Raw genomic sequence first — 21199 nt, 5'->3', positions numbered from 1 at the left:
TGTCTGTTTAGGTCTTCTGCCCATTTTTCAACCGTGTTGGTTTTTGTTGTTTTTGTTGTTATTGAATTGTATTAGCTGTTTGTATGTTTCGGAAATTAAGCCCTGTCAGTTGCATCATTTGCACATATTTTCTCCAAGTCCGTAGGTTGTCCTTTTGTTTTGTTACAGTTTCCTTTGCTATGCAAAAGCTTATAAGCTCTATGAGGTCCCATTTGTTTATTTTTGCTTTTATTTCTATTGCCTTGGGAGACTGACCTAAGAAAACAGTTGTACAATTTATGTCAGAGAATGTTTTGCCTATGTTCTCTTCTAGGAGTTTTATGATGTCTTGTCTTATATTTAAGTCTTTAAGCCATTTTGAGTTTATTTTTATGTATGGTGTGAGGGTATGTTCTAATTTCATTGATTTACATGTGGCTGTCCATTGTCCTCATTGTATATTCTTGCCTCCTTTGTCAAAGATTAATTGTCCATAGGTGTATGGGTTTATTTCTGAGCTCTGTATTCTATTCCATTGAGCCATATGTCTGTTCTTGTGCCAGTACCACACTGTTTTGATTACTGTAGCTTTGTAGTATTGTCTATAGTCTGGGAAGGTTAAGCCTCCTGCTTTGTTTTTTTCCTCAAGATTGCTTTGGCAATTCTGGGTCTTTTATGGTTCCATATAAATTTTAGAATTATTTGTTCTAGTTCTGTAAGAAGTGTAATGGGTATTTTGATAGGGGTCACATTAAATCTGTAGACTGCTTGGGGTAGTGTGGCCATTTTAACAATATTAATTCTTCCAATCCAAGAACATGGGATATCTTTCCATTTCTTTGAATCATCTTCAATTTCCTTTATTAATGTTTTATAGTTCTCAGCATATGTCTTTCACCTCCTAGTGAGGTTTATTCCTAAGTATTTTATTTTTTGATGCGATTTTAAAAGGGATTGTTAGTTTACATTCCCTTCCTGATATTTCATAGTTAGTGTAAAGAAATGCAACCAATTTCTGTATGTTAAACTTGTATCCTGCTACCTTGCTAAATTCTTTGATCAGTTCTAGTATTTTTTGTGTGGAATCTTTAGGGCTTTCTATATATAGAAAAATATGGAACACTTCACGAATTTGCATGTCCTCCTTGCAGAGGGGCTATGCTAATCCTCTCTGTATCCTTCCAGTTTTAGTATGTGTGCTGCCTGAAGCAAGCACCTGCCTTTGTCTTTAGGGTAAAGTTTGAAGCCTTCCTGGCTGGGCCAGTCTGACCTTCAGGCTCCTGTCCCACTGCTACCCTTCAGCCGTGGTGCTCTGGAAAATCCAAATGGATTGCCTTAACCTGGAGACACACCCACCCTCCCATGTACAGTGTCTCCTCTTTACCTTTGTTCAGTCTGTCGTATCCCTGGAATGCCCTTGCTCTCTATCCTCCTGGCCAAATTCTGCCTGTGCATCCATACAGGATCAGCTCAGTTGCCATCTCCTCATAAAGCCTACTTGCTTTCTTCCTATGGGACACAACCTTTCCGTAGGACACTGCACACCCACTCTGGTGGCACACTGTGGATGATTCTTTCCTCTCTACTAGACAGAAAGCTGCTGGAGGGCAGGTCTTTCTGATTTGTCCCTTTTCCCCATCCTGCCAGCCTCCTAACCCCAGTCCACTCCCGGGCCTGCACAGAGAATGATCAGTAAATCTCACTGAATAAATTCCCAGGTCCTTTAGAAGCATCCCCTAAGTCATGAATGTGCCACATTTTGCTTGGACTCTAGTAAACACCCCCCATCAGCCCCTGCAGGGCCCTCTGTCCCCCACAATCTGGTTCCCACTTGGGATATTATCACTATCAACACAGTCAGCCTCTGGCTCTGCAGGCCACCGCCCTGGGCCCACACCTCCCAGCCACCACCCCAGAGGAGCTGGGTTCTGCAGTACACACACACACACACACACCCCATATATCCGACCCCACAAAGTGGACCCAGCGTGTCCTTGCCATGCATGCCACGCGCAAAGCCACTGTGGTCAAATCCCCCCTTGAGGCTCTATGACCAGGATCAGCCCAATGTCTGACATGCAGATGCTAAGCTTACCCCACAGCTGTCACACCACTGACACAGAGCACACTCACACCAAAGTCATACGCTGCATAGACCGTGCATGGGGCAGCAGGCTGGCGGGGGTCGGGGGTGGCCTATAAGCTACCATTCAAACCAAGACACTGAGACAGCAAGCCAAAATCCTATCCCTAACCTGCTCTTCCACACAGGAAAAATATTTGTACATCTGATATACATAGGGCCCACGTGTATTACTCACATGACATACATCAGGAGCGGGTACCACTTCTTGCACACACACACACAGGCTCACCACAAACAGCCTGCAGAACATCTGGAAGTAGGGAGGCGGCCCACCTGCACCCTTCCCATGCTACAGTCTCATCTTATGCTGCTGCCCCCTCCATGTTCTACCCTCACACTCCTCTAAATGCTCGTGAAGACCCTCCCAGTGTGGGATTTCCCAGCACTTTAGAGCCACTGTTCTTTGGCACTTTTTTAAACCACTAGGGAAATCATGAAACCTAATGCAGAGTGACTGAGGCCATATGCTGTCAGTGTTTGCCCAGAAAGTCCCAAAGATTCCAGCCCAGGCTTTGCAGGGAAGCCTCGTTCTGTCTGCTAAGGGAGTAGGACCCAGAAGGCCTGCGAGAGATGTCCTGATCCTCTGTGGCCAGAATCATCCCCACCTCCCAGGTACTCGGGAGCTGCAAGAGCACTTGACAGGGCTCAGTGCTGGGGGAGCAGGAGGAGAGAAGTGAAGCCAGGAGCGGGAAAGTGAAGCTGTCATAGGAAGCTCCTTTCTGTTAACTAAGAGCTGAGGCCGGCCTGTGTGTGCGATGTTGCGAGCGTCCCCAGGCATCATCAGCACCGGCAGTAGCATCACCACCATCACCGTCACGGTAACCAGCTTTCTCTCTTGCAGAGGACATACATTACTTGATGGATGTTGGCACAATCCCCAGTCTAACACTTGTTCCCACTACCTGTTATTCCATATTAGCTTTATTCTTTCAAGCCTTAAAGGCCTTTGGACTTCAGGAGCCTCGTAACATAAGATACAAATGCCCCGTAAGAGTTCCCTCCAAAAGCCCTTATTAGCCATTCCCGCCTCCACTGTCAGCATATATTTAACATCAAATGTGTAGAAAAGCACTGACTACAGGGCCTGCTATATATTAGGTGCTCAGGACATTGGGGTCCCTGTCACTGCTGCCCTGTCTGCAGTCAAGGCAGCCAGGTCTAGAGGAAAGAGTGGGCTGTGGAGTCAGTTGGCCCCTTTCCCACAGTGTGACTCAGGGCAAGTTGACCCCTCCAGGCTCGCTTTGGCCTCTCTCCAGGATGGTTCTCTCTCTAGATAAGTCATTCCTTCCCTGCAGGGCTGTTAATAAGAACAAAAGGAAACAAGGAACAAAAAGTGCCTGGCACAGGCTAGCACCAAGGGGGCAGTTAAAAATCTGAGTCTCCTTCCTCCTATCTCCAGCACTGGGGATGGGTCCGTCTGTCCTAAGCCAAGGGTCAGCCCTGTCTGTTGGGGTGAAGGGGCGTGGACAACAGTAAGGACCAGAGTCTTGCCCACACCTGCTCCCCCTTCTCCAGGGACTGCCCACTATGCATGTACCCAGCATGCAAGAACATTTCCAGGGATTTTAGACTTGAGAGCCTCCTGATAAGATACAAATACCTCTCAAGAGTGTTCAATAAGCCCTTACTAGCCTGTGATGCCTTCTTGGAGCTCAGGAGAGGTTCTCAGGGGAGGGAATGGTTGGAGAAGAGAAAGGGGCTACAGATGGGACAAGGGCATCAACACAGAGGAGAAAAGAAACTTGGTTTTACCATCGAAGTCTCTAGGAGGACCCCAGCTTGGTTTACCAGCTTAGTTTACCAGCTAAGTGAACAAGGCCTGAACTTGATCCCAAATGTCCTTTTTTGGCCACATTCACTGTGTCTCAGGTCTTCCTGAAATGTCTTGGTATCTGTTTGGGAACTATTAGGAGGTGTCGGTGCTCCTCTAGGGAGACCTCTTGAGGGGTCAAATTTATATAGCATATTTGTGCAAATTAGGAAAAAACACCCCTTTCTCAAGACATTCTACTGACATCTGCCAAAAAACTGATGTCATATATACACAAGCTGTAGTGACTGCCGTATGAGTGGCACCTCTAGAGTTGTGCAGTGCACAGCCTGCACAACTGTACAGAGCAGCCTCAGGTCACTGACAGCCTAATCATGTTGGACAGACCTAGGGTTTCCAGGCCTAACCTTCAGCCCTTCTCCACCTGTCCCCCAAGGGAGCCAGGCAGAATGAGTCAGCCGCAGAGGCCCTGGGCATTACCCCCTTGGCACAGGGAAGCAGGGATGGGGATGGATGTGACAAGTGGCCTCCGTCCCTCTCTCCCTCTCATCTCTCTGGCCCTCTGTTCCTCCTGCCTTATGCAGAGTTTCTCTTCCCCAACATGCATCCACTGTCAGTTGCTGCTTTATCAGTGACACACTAATTAGGTCCAGTGAGGTTTGCTCTGCATTGGAGAGGCCTCTGTGGTTGGCATTCAGTCCAAGCTCTTCTCTCTTTGCCTTGTGGACCGCGTGTCACTCTTTCTCCCTGGGAAATCACGAATGAGGCTCCACTGCCTGAGCCCTCAGAGCTGGGAGTGTTGGTGACCGAGAAAGGGTAGGCAGGGGGACTGTAGCAGCCCAGGGCTGGCACTCTGCTTGGCAAAGAGCAGATGCTTGCCTGACAAGGGGCTCTGTAAACAGTGAAGCACATTCCACATGTGTGCTTCTGGCATTGAAGTGCCATTGGGCACCTAAATCAGCTTGCATTGGTGGCCCTGAAACTCTAGGAATAGCACGAGAGAAGAGGGGAAGAGGAGCAACCAGAGGACTGGGGAGGCCACTGCAGAACATCTGGAAGTAGGGAGAGGCCTAGCCTGAGCCCTTTCATGCCACAGCCTCATCTTGTGCCTCACCCCGCTCCCGCCACTAGAGGGTAAACTCCATGAGAGTAGGGACAAGCTCTGTTCCACTCACGGAGTATCCTCTGGCCTAGCACAGTGTCAGACACATACTAGTGCTTCAAAAACATTCCCTGAATGACTGAATTAATTCGACCCATAGGCACTGAGCACTGACTGTGGTCGAGGCACCATGCTAGGGCCAGGGCCATAGGGCTGAGGAAAAGAGACCCAGTCCTTACCCTCGTGGAACTTACAATCTAGTGAATGAGAGCTGATTTTGTTTTAATTCATCACAATTGTGAAAAGTGCCACAAAGGAGCAGGGAACAGGGAGACCTGCTCTGGAAGTGGAAGGGCAGGGGAAAGTTAAAGAATATGGGAGCTGAAAGGACCTTAGGTCACACCTAGTCTAGCGTGATGGTCAGTGAGGCCAGGGCCTGTCACGGCACCTGGCCTATGGTAGATGCTCAACAGGCGTTTGTGGATTGAATGGGTGAACGAATGAAGCCAGGTCACCGTGAGCTAGTACCTTTGCCTCACTTAAACCCATGTACTGTGACCCCAGGTCCAGGGCCCTTTCTTGCCTAAGCCATCCCTACTCCTGCAGCAAGAAGACATGGGGGCCAGGCTGACTTCCCTGATTGCCTGTCCCAGAGTCCTTTCTGCTGAGTTCCCACGGGCCTGCGGAGCCTGCCCACTACCTCAGCCTGGATCTAGAGAACCCAGTCCATTCCGTTTACACTGCCTTCTACCCACAGAACATATTTAAGGGGACCCTGAGACAAACTTGCACAATTGCCTACCCCTTTTGTGTGAGGGAGGGTCAACCACTTTCCATCCTCCTCCTCTTTCACTCCAAAAAATACTCATTAATCTCCTGCCCATTGCAAGGAAAATGGATGATCAACACAAGGAACCCAGCTGTTGATTAATTTTCCCAAACAGGGCCAAACCACAAAGCAGCATATTGCGGGGGAGAAAATTCAATAAACAGCATTTGAAACAATTTTAATAGAACATATAACTCATTACCCACCGGGGTCTGGGCCTGTGTTGCCACATTGTACAAGAAGCCAGGTGGAAGGTGGAGGGGAGATTTGCATCTCTTTAGTGAGACCAGCTCCAGGGGTTCTGCCAGTAGCTCTTACAAATCAAGTTCAAGATGTTAATAGCCTATGCTGCATCTGTAATTAGCAGGCCTTTGGATGGGAGGAAGAGTTCACATCCATCCTCTATTCACAGAATGAAGACACCGAGCAGGACTGGCAGGCTTCCCTCCGCAGAAGCTGGAACCTCGGGGACCTGCCCCCGAGGCAGGTGGGAGGTGGAGGGCTCCCTTTCCTGTGCTGGAGGAGGGGGGCGGGCTATGCAAGTGTAATGGGGATAGATAGCAATATAATAACACCCAGATATCAACTGCCAGGTACTGAGAAAGGGCCAAAGTGTCTGGGCCTGGCCGGTGGCCCTTCCTCAAGGTCAGGGCGATGTCCTCTGGATGCCCTGTGCTTAGGTGGTGAATGTGGTGTCGATGTGAGTGAGCAGAGGCAGCATAGGCTATCCCAGAGTTTCACCACATCTGGGATCTTAGCATCCTGTGCTGAAATGGGAGCCAGGAGATTCGAGTTCCAAACCCATCTCTGCCTAGCATTGGCTGTGTGACCTTGGGCAAGTCACTTTCCCTCTCTTGGCCTCACTTTCCTCACGTGTAAAACAAGGTAGCCGGACCAAGTGATTCCCAACGTCCTTTCCAGCTCTGGCACAAGGAGCTCTCCCCCCACTGATAGGAACGGGTATGTGACCAGTCCCAGGCCACGCATTAGCAGAATAGGTGGCCACCCAGATGGTGTGACTTTTAGATTCCAGGAGGGCTCCCCACCCCAGGCCTGCATTCCCACCACTCCTCACTCCTTCAGGTTCAGACCCCTACCGCATGCAAGAAGATGCTCAGAGAGTCAGAGCTAAAAGGTCCTTAGACATGATCCAGCCAGTGGTTCCCAGCTAGACACGTGCAGAGGCTGCAGCAGGTTGCCAGGCGCGGTTTTGAACATTTCACAAAGCCTACAGGCAGTCTTCCATTACCTGTGACAAAGCTCACTAAAACACCAAGGTTTTTCTTCTGCTGTTAATTAGAATTAAATTAACTCTGTGTGATTTCCCAGGTTAGCGTGAGCTAATCAGAAGCCCTGATTGGTTATAGGTGATATCATAGGAATTTCTAGGTCATGGTTGGTGGATAGGATGCTGCCACCTGCATCACATGGCATGTGGTCACTGGCCAAATTGCACCTGTTTAGACACCAGCACACAGTGACAGCAGTGTCTGTCAAACTGAGAGAGCTTTGTAGAGGGAGGATACTAACAAGGGCTCTTGGTGGTGAAAAGATGGGGAGACTGATTGATTTCAACAGCCACATATAATTGATAAGGAAACCAAGGCCTGTATGTTACCTAGTATGAACATCAGTCAATCAGAAGAGAAAGCTGTTTTCCAGCAGCAAGGTGTGTAGGAATTCTGGATGGAGATCTTGGGGAACAGCTTCAATAAAGGGCCTTTATTGAGGGAGTGAGCAGAGGTGCTAGGCTATCTGAAACACATGAGATGCCAAATGCAAACTCCCCAACTTCCCTGGGTTCTCATCCTGTCCTTTTTTCCAGAATCTGAAAAGATCAACAGACGTGGATTCAAGGCTGGTCTGGGCCAGGCACTGGGCTCGGGGGAAGAGGGTAGATAAGTCCCAGTTCTGCCTCATGGGCTCACTCTGACTTTCAGTCTCCTTCTCAGGAAGGCGATGAATTTGATCATCTCTGAGATCCTATTCAGCTTGGAGGGTCTTGTCTTCTAGAGTGGATGCACTCGAGGCCAACAGGGTAATTTTCTGGCTGTACTTCTGACCCTCAGCCTGGCCGGGCAGGGTTTGGGCAGGGGGTGGCAGGATGGGGCATGGAACCATAGACCAGGATCTGGCCTGGCTTTCCCTTTGCACAAGAGCCCCCAGGGAGGCCCAGAGTTGGTGTGGTAGCATGGGACTCTTCCTTAGACCAGACAATATTCTGCTTCCTGTGTGTGATGGGAGCCACAGAACCCCGGGCCACCAGGGCCCCTCACTCATTTGTCCAAGAGTATTCATAGAATACTTCTATTCTGTGCCAGGTACTGAGCTAGGGATACTGGGGCAACTAAGACAGATAAGGTCCCTGTTCTCATGAAGTTTCTAGTCTAACTGGGGGAGACAGACAGTAAATAAGTGGACAAATAAACACATCTAGATGCAAGCATGAGTGTCCCTGCGTGGCCACTGCCTTGGAGCTGCCCAAGAGCAGAGAGCAGGTCACAGGCTCCTGTGTGTCCCTGGAGCCCACTCCCAGGGCTGGCTCAGAGTTGGCCCCCACTCAGCAAACATTTGGTGAATTGCCTGGCATGAGAGAGAAAGCATATGGAAAGTGCCCAGTCCTTCTGGTTCTGTCCATGGTAGAAGCCAGCATGTACACACAAACATCTCATTTCAATTAAACAACATTTATCGAGGGCCCATTTATGCACCAGCAGGGTCCTAAGCCCTGAGAATCTAGACATGAATAAAATCAGATCCCTGGCCCCCTCATCTCACAGCCCAGGGCGGAGGCAGGCATGTGAACTAACCCGGAGCCCCACGGTGCTAGGATGGTGGTGGCTGTTGGTGCACCCAGTTCCCACCAGGGCAGGACAGGTAGGCTGGGGAGGGAACACAGCAGGAGGGAAGGACGAGGATGAGGAAGGAGTCACAAATTTATACCCAAATCTACACAGATGGATAAACAGGTGCCCCCAGAGACAGACAGACAGACAGACAGACACACACACACACACACACACACACACACACACACACACACACTCACAGGTGTGTACACTGACTGCCTAAGCAAGTTTAGACATAAATACCCCTGTAGGCTCAGATGCCACACAGGCCATCGTACACACACACACACACACACACACACACACACACACACACACACTCACAGGTGTGTACACTGACTGCCTAAGCAAGTTTAGACATAAATACCCCTGTAGGCTCAGATGCCACACAGGCCATCGTGATTAAGGCCCGTTCGTGGTGCACCAAACTGGGGAGATGTGTGGGTGAGAGAATGGCCACATTGGGGGGGTTGGCACACGGGCACCCTGGGAATCGCCAGACCTTGGCCAGGGGACACCTTGAGGTGGGTGGAGCTGTAAGTCTAAACCTGAGAAGTTAGGCTGATTATTGTCTTGCTGTGCATGTCCATTACCAGAGACAACCAATCAGCGACACACACAGACCCGCAGATCAGAGGCCAGAAGGTAGGGAATCAGACCAAAAGTTTCACTGTTAGTACTTGTGCTTACTGAGGGCTTTGAACCTGGTCGGGTCAGGACAGCGAGATGGAGGAGGGGGAGATGTACTAGGCCTTCAGGGAAGACCTGTATCCTTTAGAAGCTGCCTGCTTCCCCATCTGGATTTTTTGCCATCAGGAGCTAACAAATGGAAAGTGTTTGCAACACACAGCTCTTGGCACATGGTAGCCCCTCAGTGAGTGGTCGTGTTCCATCCCCCAAAACCAGGGTAAAAGTCTGGCCTGTTCAGCTGTGATGAGGGGAACCAGGGAGACAGCCTGCAGGAGATGGCAGGAGGGTGAACCTGGGGACGTGAGGTCACGTGCCCCATGTGAATGCCAGCCCTCCTCTCCTGCACAGGGCCCGGCCTTTGTTCATCAAGTGAGAGATGGATCCCTCCTCCAGAGATGCCTTCTGCTGAAACCTTTGAGGGTCTTGTGTATTCTGTTTGTAAGAGATACTATTTCTTTGTAGTAATAATAGCTCTTATAGTGCTTTCTACCTGCCAGGAACTGTTCTATCTGCTTCATCTATAACTAATTTAATCCTCTTAACAATCCTATGAAGTAGGGGCATTATTATTCCCATATTACAGATGGGGGAACTGAGTCCCCAAGGGGTTTAGTAAATTGTGCAAGGTCATACAGTGAATAAGTAGTGGAAGCAGGATGGCACTAGACTCCATTCTCTAACCACTGGGATCTGCCACCTTTCTGGAAAGATCTGGTTCTTTCTCCTTCGCCCTCACTGATACACCATGGGGCCCTGGACAAGTCCCTGCCCCTCTCTGTCTCTACTTCTTTCTCTGGGGAGCTAAAGTCTTGTCACCTGGGGGCTTCCCAGGGCTGTTGTAAGGCCAAGCTGACCATATCCATGCACAGGCTACACTGGGAGAAAATGGGCCCTGGTGCAGCCTTCTGGAGAGCGGATATCTCGAAGTGGATGCTCTGCATCTTGCCCCCTAGAGCAGGGCAGGGTGGTCAGTCCTCTCTGAGCCCCACCAGCAGACCCGCAGTTGGACTCACAGGCCCCTTGAGGCCTCCTAGGAAGACCGGGGTTGGAGACACTAATGAGGATGCCAGGAGAGAAAACCCTCCCTCTTAAAGTAAACTCACGCAGAGAAAATCATAAACTGAGCACTCAATTTGCACCCCGGCCGAGGCCCTCAGAGCTTAAACATATTCTTTTGGGCTATTTATAGTCCTGGAGAAGTTAGAATTTTCTGGGTAATGGGAGCGCTAACAGATTCCAGCTGGTCAGGGTCTGCCAAGGACTGTCAGGGGAAAGAGTGGGAACCATGGAACCTTCTGGTACAGGACACTGCACTTCCCAGACCCTCCTCCCTGACCCAGCCTGTGCAGGTGGGACAGGAGACAAGGGCTAGAGAGGAGCCTCTTCACCAAGGGCCATAAAAAGGTCTCTCTGTGACCTAAACGGGGGTGAGGCCAGTTGCCCGGGCTCCCCTACTTCAAGGCTTTCATTTCACAGATGCTGGAAGTGAGGCTCAGAGAGGGGCAGTAATCTATCCAGTGTCACACAGCTAGTGGAGCCCAGGCAAGCTCTGGTATCCTGGCCCATGCGTCAGCATTCCTGTAGTAAACCTCAGCGCAAGACCTGAGAAGCTGGCTGGAGATGGTCCCTAGCGGGAGACAGTGGGAATTCAACATCCAGTGACCATATGCTCCAGAGCAGACAGCCCCAGCGTGGGTTCCTGGGTGGGGAAGTCACGTCCTGGGTACTCTGAGAAGAGAGCCCCAACTTACTTCCCTGGCATTCAAGGCTACCAACACCTGTTTTAAATATCTCCCTCGCCACTCCCTACACAAACTCCCCCTCCTGCTACCCCTGGAACATTCCCAACTCTCATATTCCTCTGTACTCTTGTCCACACTCTTCCCACCTGGGTAGCCTTTACCCCACTTTCTCTGATTAAATGCTCCCACCCCTGAAGGCCTCTCAAGTTCCCATTCCTGGGGGCCCTGTGACTTGTCCTCACTCTGAACTCCTTACTGGAGCTAATAGCCCACCCAAGGAGGACTGGTATAGTGGATCCTGTAGGGTGTCACCCAGATTCACGATTCAGGATGGATGGAGGCACCCCTTCCTTCTAGCTGCAGGAGACTTAGTGGCTCCCAGCTGAGTCCCTCTGCAGAAGTTGCCTTCAGTCAAAGAGCATGAATTCCCCTGAAGTCATGACCCCTTCCCCAGGGCAGTGGATTGGTCTGGGGTATGGAAGCCCTCCCTCCCTTTCCTCTGGCAGGACAATTCTAAGGACCAACCCACTGCAGAGCTTCCTGGCAGATCAGCTGAGGACATTGTTGCAACTGCACCTCAGTTCAATTTCTCCCCCTGCCGGCCTGCTTCCCTTACCCCTCGTAGTGGTTATTCTCAAAAGCTCACTAGTTTCCATCTCAGAGAATGCTTTCCAGGAAAGCTGGTTTATGACACCTGGTAATAGAATGGTTAAGCAGACAGCCTTGGTTCAAAGAGAGATCAACCATGTTTAGCTCCATGACCTGGGCTGAATTACATAACTTCTCTGACAATTGTTCTATCTGTTAAGTCGGAATAATGCTGAGGCATTAGTTTCTATCTGCTGAGGGTTTATGAGGATTAAATGAGATGATGTATGCATGGTACCGGATATTGAGAAAGGACTTAATGTGCATTAGCTATTATAATTTACATTTAAGTTCTCTGAGGTTCAGGTAAACAGGGGTAGGATATTATTATCTGCATCAAGGGGTTGCTGGTGAGAATCAAATAAGATTGATTGAGAGGCAGAGGGTTAAATTCCATGCTGCTGTGACCTAATACAGATTCAGGGGTCAAGTTTCCTGAGGGCTTTGCCCATCCTAGAGCTATGGTCTGGAGGCCTGACCCCTCCCCCAAATGGTGAGGATCACTGTATTACTTTCCTATCACTGCCGTAACAAATTAGCACATTAGTGACTTCAAACAAAACAAATGTACTATCTTACATTTCTGTGGGTCAGAAGTCTGGTATGGGTCTCACAGGACTAAAGTCAAGGTGTCAGCAGGCTGTGTTCCTTTCTGGAGGTTCTAGGGGTGAATCTGTGTTCTGCTCATTTGGATTGTTGGCAGAATTCAGTTCCTAGGGTTGTGCGACTGAGGTCCCCATTTTCTTGCTGGCTGTAAAATGAGGCCTCTGGCTTCTAGAGGCCACTGCGTTATTTAGCTTGTGGCCCCCTTCCTCCATCTTCAAAGTCAGTGCAGGCAGATGGAGGACTTCTCGAGGCTACCTTTTTGGTCATCTTCTATTCATAAGGACACATATGATTTGGGCCCACCTGGCTAATCCAAGACACTTCCTCTGTCTTAAGGTCCTTAGTCACACCTGCCAAGTCCCTTTTGCCACGTAAGGTAACATATTCACAGGTTCCAGTGATTAGAACACGGTGGGGGAGAGGCGGGGGTGGGCATCATTCTACCTGCCACAACCACCCAGCATGGGGCAACCTCTGACTCAAAATTCCCCTCCTCCTTTTCTAGGGGGAGGTCTGTGCAGTTCCCTGTACAGCAGGGACCTACGGCCCCAACTGCTCATCCGTCTGTAGCTGTAACAGCGGTGGCACCTGCTCCCCAGTAGATGGCTCCTGCACCTGCAAGGAGGGTAATGTGCCTTCTTTCCCAATCCCATCCCCTCAGATGGGCACAGTGCCCAGGTGGGCTGCCGGCTGAGGGGTCTGGGCTGCTCCTGCCCCACCCCCCCACATGCAGGGTCGGGGAGCCTATATGTCAGGTTCCAGCCAAGGAGACCCATGCCAGGGACTTGAACAGCAGGAATGTAATAAAGGGGATTTGTTACCACAGTGTTAGAAGAGCTGAAAGGACTTACAAGGGAACGTGAGCAACCCAGAAAGTAGTAGCTTCTCCCACAGTTGCTACCACTTCTAGAGTGAAAGGGAGAAAGGGAGGAAGTGGAGTTCCCAGAGCCTGGGATTGAGGGCCATCTGGTAGGAGCTGGGATGTGGGCAGAGGGGCTGCAAGATGGTGCTGGAGCACTCAGACACAGCCACCACCAGAGGCCCTGCTCATAGCAGAGAAAGAAGAGGAGATACCTGGCATCTCTCCTGCTCCTGCCCTCCCATCACCGGCCAGGTCTCCCACTGGCAAGCCCATCTGGGAGCAGCTGCAGGGGTCAGACCCTGGGACACAGAACAGAGCAGGGGAAGGGGAGAAATGGATCTGAGGGCAGACAAGCCAGTAACCAGCCTCAGAATGGGAAATCAGCCTATCACCAAAACACAGGGCCCTGAGATAAGTTTCCTGAGTATACCCTCGGCACAGATAGCCCTCTCCACCTCCACTGGTTCCCTGTCCCAGGTGGGATCATCCACCTATGGCAAACACAGTGAGAACCGGGAGGCAGGAAACCCAGGTTCTAGCCCCCGCTCTCTCAACAGCCTTGCTGTGTTTCTGAGTGGACTCCGAACGTGGAATGTGTGTTCTAACCTAGCAATCAGAGACGGGGTGGTTTGGGTGTGATGCCTTGTACAGAGCTGGGGGGAGTGGGCAGAAAGCCATGCTGGGCCTAGATGGAGAGGTGACAGCCTCATTCCCTCCCCTCAGGGTGGCAGGGCCTCGACTGCACCCTGCCATGTCCCAGTGGGACGTGGGGCCTGAACTGCAACGAGAGCTGCACCTGTGCCAATGGGGCGGCCTGCAGCCCCACCGATGGTTCCTGCTTCTGCACCCCTGGCTGGCTGGGGGACAACTGCGAACTGCCCTGCCCGGTGAGTGTGGGGCGGGGAAGGACGGGGTGGGCCCATCAGCCCCCCATGCCCTTTCCCTGTAGTTTTTTTGTCCACAGAGGTGCACAGAGAAGAGCACTGGACCAGGTGGTGGGACACTTGGATCCAGGTCTCAGCCCTAGCTCTAACTTCTCTGTCCTACTTCCGGCCTCAGCCCTCTCACCTATAAAATGACAGATACTTAGCAGATACGGTGATGTGGCCTCACTTTCCCCTGGGTGCTCTTGGGAAACATTATTGACTCTGGCACATTTACCTGAGCCCAGATGCAGCTTCAGAACCCTTCATGACACAGTGCTACAGGACAGCTCTTACTAATCCATCCGAGTTGCCATTCCTTGATGATAATGTCTAAGCTTCTTTCTGGTTCCAACAGTCTATAATTTTATGATCAAGGTAGGGAGGACTAAACCAAGCATTATCCAGTAATAACCCACCTAGACTTAATCCCTGGATCTTAGTCTAAGATACAAGTTAAGTGAAACCAACTGATAGGATATTGTTGAATGAGTCCTACAGTCCTGGGTTCCAATCCTGCCTTTGCCTCATCCTAACTGTGTTACCTGGAGCATGTTACTTCACCTCATCTTTAAATTTTGAATATAATGGAACCTTCTCATAGAGTTGTTGTGAAGATTAAGAGAAGTAAATTATATGAGACTCTTGATACCTGATGAGCACACAACAAATGTTGACCGCCACCTTCTTACCCACAAAGAAAAAATCATAGTCATTCCTCACATGTGATCAATGTTTTAAAATTTGCAAGGTGCATTTTCATTTACAATTTTAATTAATGATCATTACAGCTCTCTGAGCTTGACCATTGAGAGGTAGGGCAGGACCAACACCTCCCTCCTTCCAAACTGCATACTCTTCGTAATGCAGCCAAAGAATTATTTGGAGTAGCTTCACTGGATCCCCAGTTATAAAAAGTGCCTCCACAGTGCTCCAGCCCCAGTTTCTCTTCATCCTTGCTGGGCAGGGGCTCAGTTTTGTCATCAACATCCAAAAGAAGTGTGAGAACCTCTGAGGGCCTAGGTCTCGTCATTTCTCTCTCCCACTTCTCTCCACAGGATGGCACATTTGGGCTGAACTGCAGTGAGCGTTGTGACTGCAGCCACGCCGATGGCTGTGATCCCGTCACAGGCCACTGCTGCTGCCTGGCCGGATGGACAGGTAACCCCCTCTGCCATGCCACCATCCTGGTCCTGTGAAACTGAGCTCTTGGTAGTCTCCTGCTTCTCTTGACTGTTCCTTCTTTTTTTCCTTCACTTTTTCTTCTTCTTGCTCCCTACATATGCACCTTTTCTTTATATCCTCTGGGCTTCAGTTCTCCATTTCATTCCCTTTGAGTAAACAAATATTAATTGAACACCTAGTATGTGCAGGCTCTGTTCTAAGGGCTAGGGACAGACCAGTTTAAAAAAATTCAGGCAAAGGTGTGGGTGCTTAATCTGTGTTTGCAGAGGATATGGTGGAGAGGGGGACAGGGAACTTTCTCCTTAGCCTAGGCTCAGACTCCTGGCCCCTACATGTGTCCTGGCAGCTCACCTCCTAAATAGATGGCAAATCCATCCATTTCTCACCAGCCACTGCTACCACCCTCGTCCACTGAACACCATCTCTCAGCAGGCACTGCCTCGGCCTCCCGTTTTTCTGTGGGCCTCCCCCCTTGCACAGCTGCATCCACTCTGCACATGGTGGCCAGATCCGTTCACATCAGTCCCTGCTCAGGATGCCTCCATGGCTTCCCATGACAGTGATCCAAAATCCTTACAGTGACCTGGGGTCCACATGGCCCTGTGAGGCCCTGCCCAACTCCTCCACCTCTCTTTTGTGCCCTCGCATTACTCACTTCACTCCACCACCTGGGCCAACCACCCTCTCTGACTCCAGGCCTCAAATGTGCATTCCGTCTGCCTAGATCACTCTTTCCCCTTCTCTTCACCTAATAACACCTTCTCATCCATCATATTTCGACGTAAAGTTGACGTCCTCTGGGAAGGCTCTCTCCCCCTGATACTACCACCTCCCCAACCTGGCCAAGACTATGAAAGAGCCCCTTTAATTAATTCTCACAGCATTTTGCTGTACTTACTTCAATTGTCACTGAACTCTGATTTGAGTAATGATTTGTTTATTATCTGCCTCCCACCTTGACCATCAGTTCTGTGGAGGCAGGGACCACATCTGCCTTGTTCACCACTGTATCCACTGCCTGCCACACACTGAGAAATGGTTAAGAACACAGAGCTGGCACCAGACCTCCTTGGGCAAGTCCTTTACCCTCACAGGGCCTGAATCCTCCATCCATAAAATGCAGATAATTATAATCCTTATAACTACAAGATCATTTTGAAGTTTAAATGAGTTAATACCTGTAAGCGCTAACAGTGCCTGGCACATAATAGGTGCTCAGTCAGTGTAAGCCACAAATACAGTGTTAATGTTATGTGAATGAACCCACTGGCCATTCCCAAAGTGGTGGACAGCAAGGATAAAGAAATACAGGCATTGCTGGCAGTGTAGGTCCTCAGATAAATAATTCACACCAGGCTGCTGAGCAACCTCTGTTCTCTGCAACCAGAAAGTTTCTGAGCAACTGAGGGCTGGGAACATTGCTTCCTCTGTAGCATCTCCGACCTGACTCCCTTGCCCTGCCGCTTAGTACAGAGCTAGGCTCCACCCTGGTTACTGGCACCCTAGACTCTTAGCTGGAGCCAAATGCAAATCCATTTTAATTTTTCATTGCCTTAATTTCGAGTGAACCGATAAGATTTCAATGACATCTGGTGCTTAAAAATTCTGTCTTTGATGGACAACCTTTCCACAAGGTCTCTGCTGTTCTAAAACTAATTTCCCCAAACGTGGTCCTGAAGTCATTTCAAAGGAGCAATTGATGTCCTGAGATTTGTCAAGCAGAAGGAAACCAAGGAAAGACAGTGAGGGCGCAAGGTAAAGGCCCCAGCCTCCTGCTCGGCAAGCCCTCCCCACCCACTGCTGACTACCGAGCCCCTGGCATGTTGCTTGTGCCTAGGCTCAACACTTGTTTTTCTTTGCTCTAAGCATGTACATGTCTTCTCCCCTTGCCCCCCTTAGCCACATACTTCTTGACTGGCATGATATCTAATTCACCTTGCCCTGCACATAGTAGGTGCTTACTCAGTGTTTATTGAAATAAATTGAAAGAAGCTGGCCTATAACCATATATGGCCTTTCCCCTTGAAGTGAAGGAGACCTTGACGATGTTCCGCTCCAACCTCCTATGCTACAGATGAGGAAAGGGAGCTGCCCAAGGTCTCAGGACATTAGTGCCAACAGGATGGGAGACACTGGATTGCATTGTAAAGGGGAACCATTTATTCATTCAGCTAGCATTTATTGACTCGAGCCATCACCAAGTCTTTATTTGGCAGCTACCATGTGCCCGGCACTGTGCTAGGCCCAGCAGTAAATGGCAAAATTCAACAGCAATAGCCCCTGGGCACCTGCTGTGTGCCAGACACTGTCCTGGGTGCTAGAGATGCAAAAATGACCAAGATCATTTCCCTGCCCATTAGGAGCACCTGGATAAAGAGAGTCAGAAAGAAGTGTCAAGAAGCCATAGTCCCTGTCTTCACAGGACACATATATATGAAATATTCAAATGATAGGTAGGGACAAAGTTGTATGCCACTATCAAATAGATGCTTGAATCCCTAGGCAGACATTCAGGAAGACTTCCTGGAGAAGGAAGACCCAAAAACCCAAAACAGTCCCTGAAGGATGTGGGCTGCTGAATTGCTGCTAGCCTTATGACATGAACTAGAGGTCACAATATATAGATTCTTAGCCTAGCTTTACCCACCCATGTAGATGTGTAGGGGGCCCTGAAAGATAAAGCAGGGAGATTCCCTAAGGGTAAGAATGGGAGGGATCCCTAAGGGGGATTATTATCCCCATTCAACAATAGGGAAAACAGGGCCTAGAGAAGGCAACTAACTGATGATGCTACTCCTCTTCAGAAGCTGTAGTTGAAGAGCCTCCCTTTAGGCCAAGGTCAAGCCCTTTGACTGCACCGGTGCAACTGGCTTTTCCATGCAAGGGGAAACCCTGGACCCTTCTCCCCACTTAGATGCCAATGTCTTAAGTTCCAGGGAGCTCTTAGGACATATAACAACCTCAAAGAGGAGCCCCACACCCACAGAACCAGGCCTAGACTAGAATAATTGGCAGATACTAGAACCCAGTGGGCCCTTGCAGCCATCTGCAATCTGAGCATAATCACCTTACACCTGTGATTCTTAATCTCCAAAAAAGAGGACAACTTTTTGACATGAAAACATTTGGAGGATCCCACACATGCGAGTAGCTGTACTTTTAACATCCACTGATTTGGGGGAAAACATGATAGCAACAAGCTGCCATGAATTCAGGGGTGCTTTTGCATGCATTGTGTTTTATTAATCACAGTAATATCTGCATACAGTTTTAGGGAAAAGCCTACAATTATGGCAAAGAGCCTTGGGCAGCCTAACCAAGCGTGCTTGCTGCACAGGAGGGATTGGAGGCCCCCGTTAGACAGTGGAGCTCCTCCGCAGTCCAGGGCACCTCCCAAGAGTAGCAGGGTCCCTCGGCCTGCAGTCTGAACAGGTTGTTTTCAACAACCACAGGCCAAAGAATTCCTTGGGGCAGATCATGGCTTTTGGTTTTAAACAGCTTTGTGGTTTCCCTCGCCCCAGGCTCCCCTTTGGTCCATCCGTGTTGCTTGTCCGGGCTTCACCTCTTGTGCACCTGAAACTCCACTGGGAGAGACCTCCACTGAGGAGGAAATGTGACCACCAGATTCTCACTGGGGAAAGACTGTATTCCCAGGAAGAAGCTCCCCATGCCCCGTTCCCTCCATTCAGAGGCCTATTTCCTGCAGAGTGGCATCTGAAGCCTCCACCCTGCTGCAGAATTGAGCTGTCACAGGGAGGGAGGCCCAGGGAGGGAGCATGGGCTAGACTGAGGTGTCGGAGGAGAGTAAAGCCTGTTGCCTCCCCTCCCTCTCCACTCTCTCCCTCTGTTCTGCCCCCTCGCCTTTCCCCACCCACCCAGGTAAGCTTGTATAATTCCAGTCTGCCTCTAAACTGGTCCCACCGCTCTCCTGCTGCTGCTAGGGCCGGCTCTGTTCACTGAGCCTGAATGTCTTCCTCCTTCTTTCTTTTTCTTTCTCACAATCCCTTTCCTTATAACAAGGCAGACGTCCTTTTTAAACTAATTCTGCTTCTCTCTGAGCCTCTGATATTCACCTTCCAAAGCCAAATTGGTCTCCTGGTTCCCCACGGTCTGTTCACCTTACGCGTGGCAGACTAGAAGCCTTTCTGCCTGGGAGGAAACCCCACGCCAGAGCTGGGCATCCAGCCTCAGGCCTTTTAAAATTCTTCTCAGCCTTCAGGCTGTAATCACCCCAACACATATTTCCTTTCTCTCAGCTCAAAAAGACCATGTAGGCCTTGCTCCTCTTTCTTTTTGACAGATTCCATCCCTTCCCGCAGAGGCCACTGTATGTCAAGCTGAAGGTCATTAAATCAATTTTCTGGGTCACAACTAGCTTTTTTTTTTCTTAAGGACATAGAATACATCATAGTGCAGAGAAAACATCAGATTGCATCACAGTGACAGTAAATGTCATTTGCAAAATGTTGGTTTCTTTTATACATGTGTGTGCACATTTGATATAAAATACATATTGCACTGAGGACTGTGGTCAAAAGAATCTGAAAAGACCCCACCCACTCTCTAAGCCACTGCCCAGGGGCTGGTTGGCTAGGGCCCAGCAAGGATCGGCGGCTCCTGGGCTAACGTGGGTGGGCATGTAACTCACTCCCAGCTCATGTAGCCCCTACAATGGCACTCACTTGCTGCACTAACCTTGGATTCCAGCTAAGATGTCAAAGACAAAGGAAGCCCTTCATGATCTGATCCCTTCTGATTCCCACAATCTCATCTCTCGCCGTATCCCATCTTGTACTTTATGGTTCAACCACACTATGCTGTTTTATCTTTCAAGGTGTGATTCTCTCTCCTGCCTCCTGCTCTTTGCACATAGGGTTTCCTTTATCTGGTCAATTCCTCCTTGGTCTTTAGGACTCAGTTCAGGCATCGCCTCTTCCTGGAAGCCCTCCCTGACCAGCCAAGCTTCTCTGTTTTTCTCCTCCATATTCCCAGATGTACTGTGTTTGCCTCCACCTCTTCTTACTGCATAGTACCACCCGCCCCATTCTTCCTTTCACCCTCGCCCCTTACCACTGACCTGAGTCTGCCTCTGGCCCACAGGCGTCCACTGTGACAGCATGTGTCCGCCCGGTCGCTGGGGCCCCAACTGCTCCGTGTCCTGCAGCTGCGAGAACGGCGGCTCCTGCTCCCCAGAGGATGGGAGCTGCGAGTGTGCCCCGGGCTTCCGAGGACCCTTATGCCAGAGAAGTAAGGCTGAGACCCTACCCCGCAGACCCCGGACAGCTCATCCTCCCCAGCCTTCCCAGCTGGAACTAGCACTGGCCTGAGAGAGGCTGGGCTTACACAGTCAATCCCCATCAAATCCCTCCCTCTAATCCCCTTTCTCCTGGCCCTGACTTTTCTGTCCCCAAGTTCAGGGCCTAGTCTGGCTCCCCAGTAGAAACAGGACCAGACCACAACTCCTCTCTGTAGAAAGGGACGGGCCCTCCCAGGTGTGGGGCAGACGCGACTCTCCCCATGCTTCTGAGAAGCCTCTCTTCATTGCTGTGTGGGACTGGACAAGTAGCCAGGCTGGCTGGGGCCCCTTGGGCTGCTGACCACCATCTCCTCTTCACCCCCAGTCTGCGCCCCTGGGTTCTATGGCCACAGCTGTGCCCAGCCGTGCCCCCTCTGCGTGCACAGCAGCGGGCCCTGCCATCACGCCAGCGGCATCTGTGAGTGCCTCCCTGGATTCTCCGGAACCCTCTGCAACCAAGGTACTGTTTCCAGGGGGAAGGTGTGTGGACCAGCGAGAAAATGAGTCCCAGGAGGGAAGTAGCAGGGAAGGAAGGTTCAGGATTCTCATCATACTCTGTGGAGGCAGCTCC

General features: G+C 50.2%; 1 protein-coding gene and 1 non-coding gene across 5 annotated transcripts in view; one reads left to right on the top strand and one right to left on the bottom strand.

Moving 5' to 3' along the window:
• Positions 1-21199, top strand: part of MEGF11 (multiple EGF like domains 11) — a 232898-nt gene that overhangs the window by 186938 nt on the left and 24761 nt on the right. For all 4 annotated transcript variants that reach the window (XM_024128856.2, XM_055088041.1, XM_007112097.2 and 1 more), the window contains exons 10-14: positions 12868-12988; positions 13948-14111; positions 15206-15308; positions 20433-20579; positions 20954-21088. In XM_024128856.2, coding sequence (XP_023984624.1) covers positions 12868-12988; positions 13948-14111; positions 15206-15308; positions 20433-20579; positions 20954-21088 — 670 coding nt within the window. The remainder of the gene's footprint in view (positions 1-12867; positions 12989-13947; positions 14112-15205; positions 15309-20432; positions 20580-20953; positions 21089-21199) is intronic.
• Positions 1088-1195, bottom strand: LOC112066286 (U6 spliceosomal RNA). Its single transcript, XR_002892532.1, has one exon. It is a non-coding gene; the product is annotated as a U6 spliceosomal RNA (small nuclear RNA).

This window comes from Physeter macrocephalus, chromosome 11, assembly GCF_002837175.3.
Source record: "Physeter macrocephalus isolate SW-GA chromosome 11, ASM283717v5, whole genome shotgun sequence".
In the NCBI taxonomy this organism is placed as follows: Eukaryota; Metazoa; Chordata; class Mammalia; order Artiodactyla; family Physeteridae; genus Physeter; species Physeter macrocephalus.
This window is presented reverse-complemented; position numbering and strand designations above follow the sequence as displayed.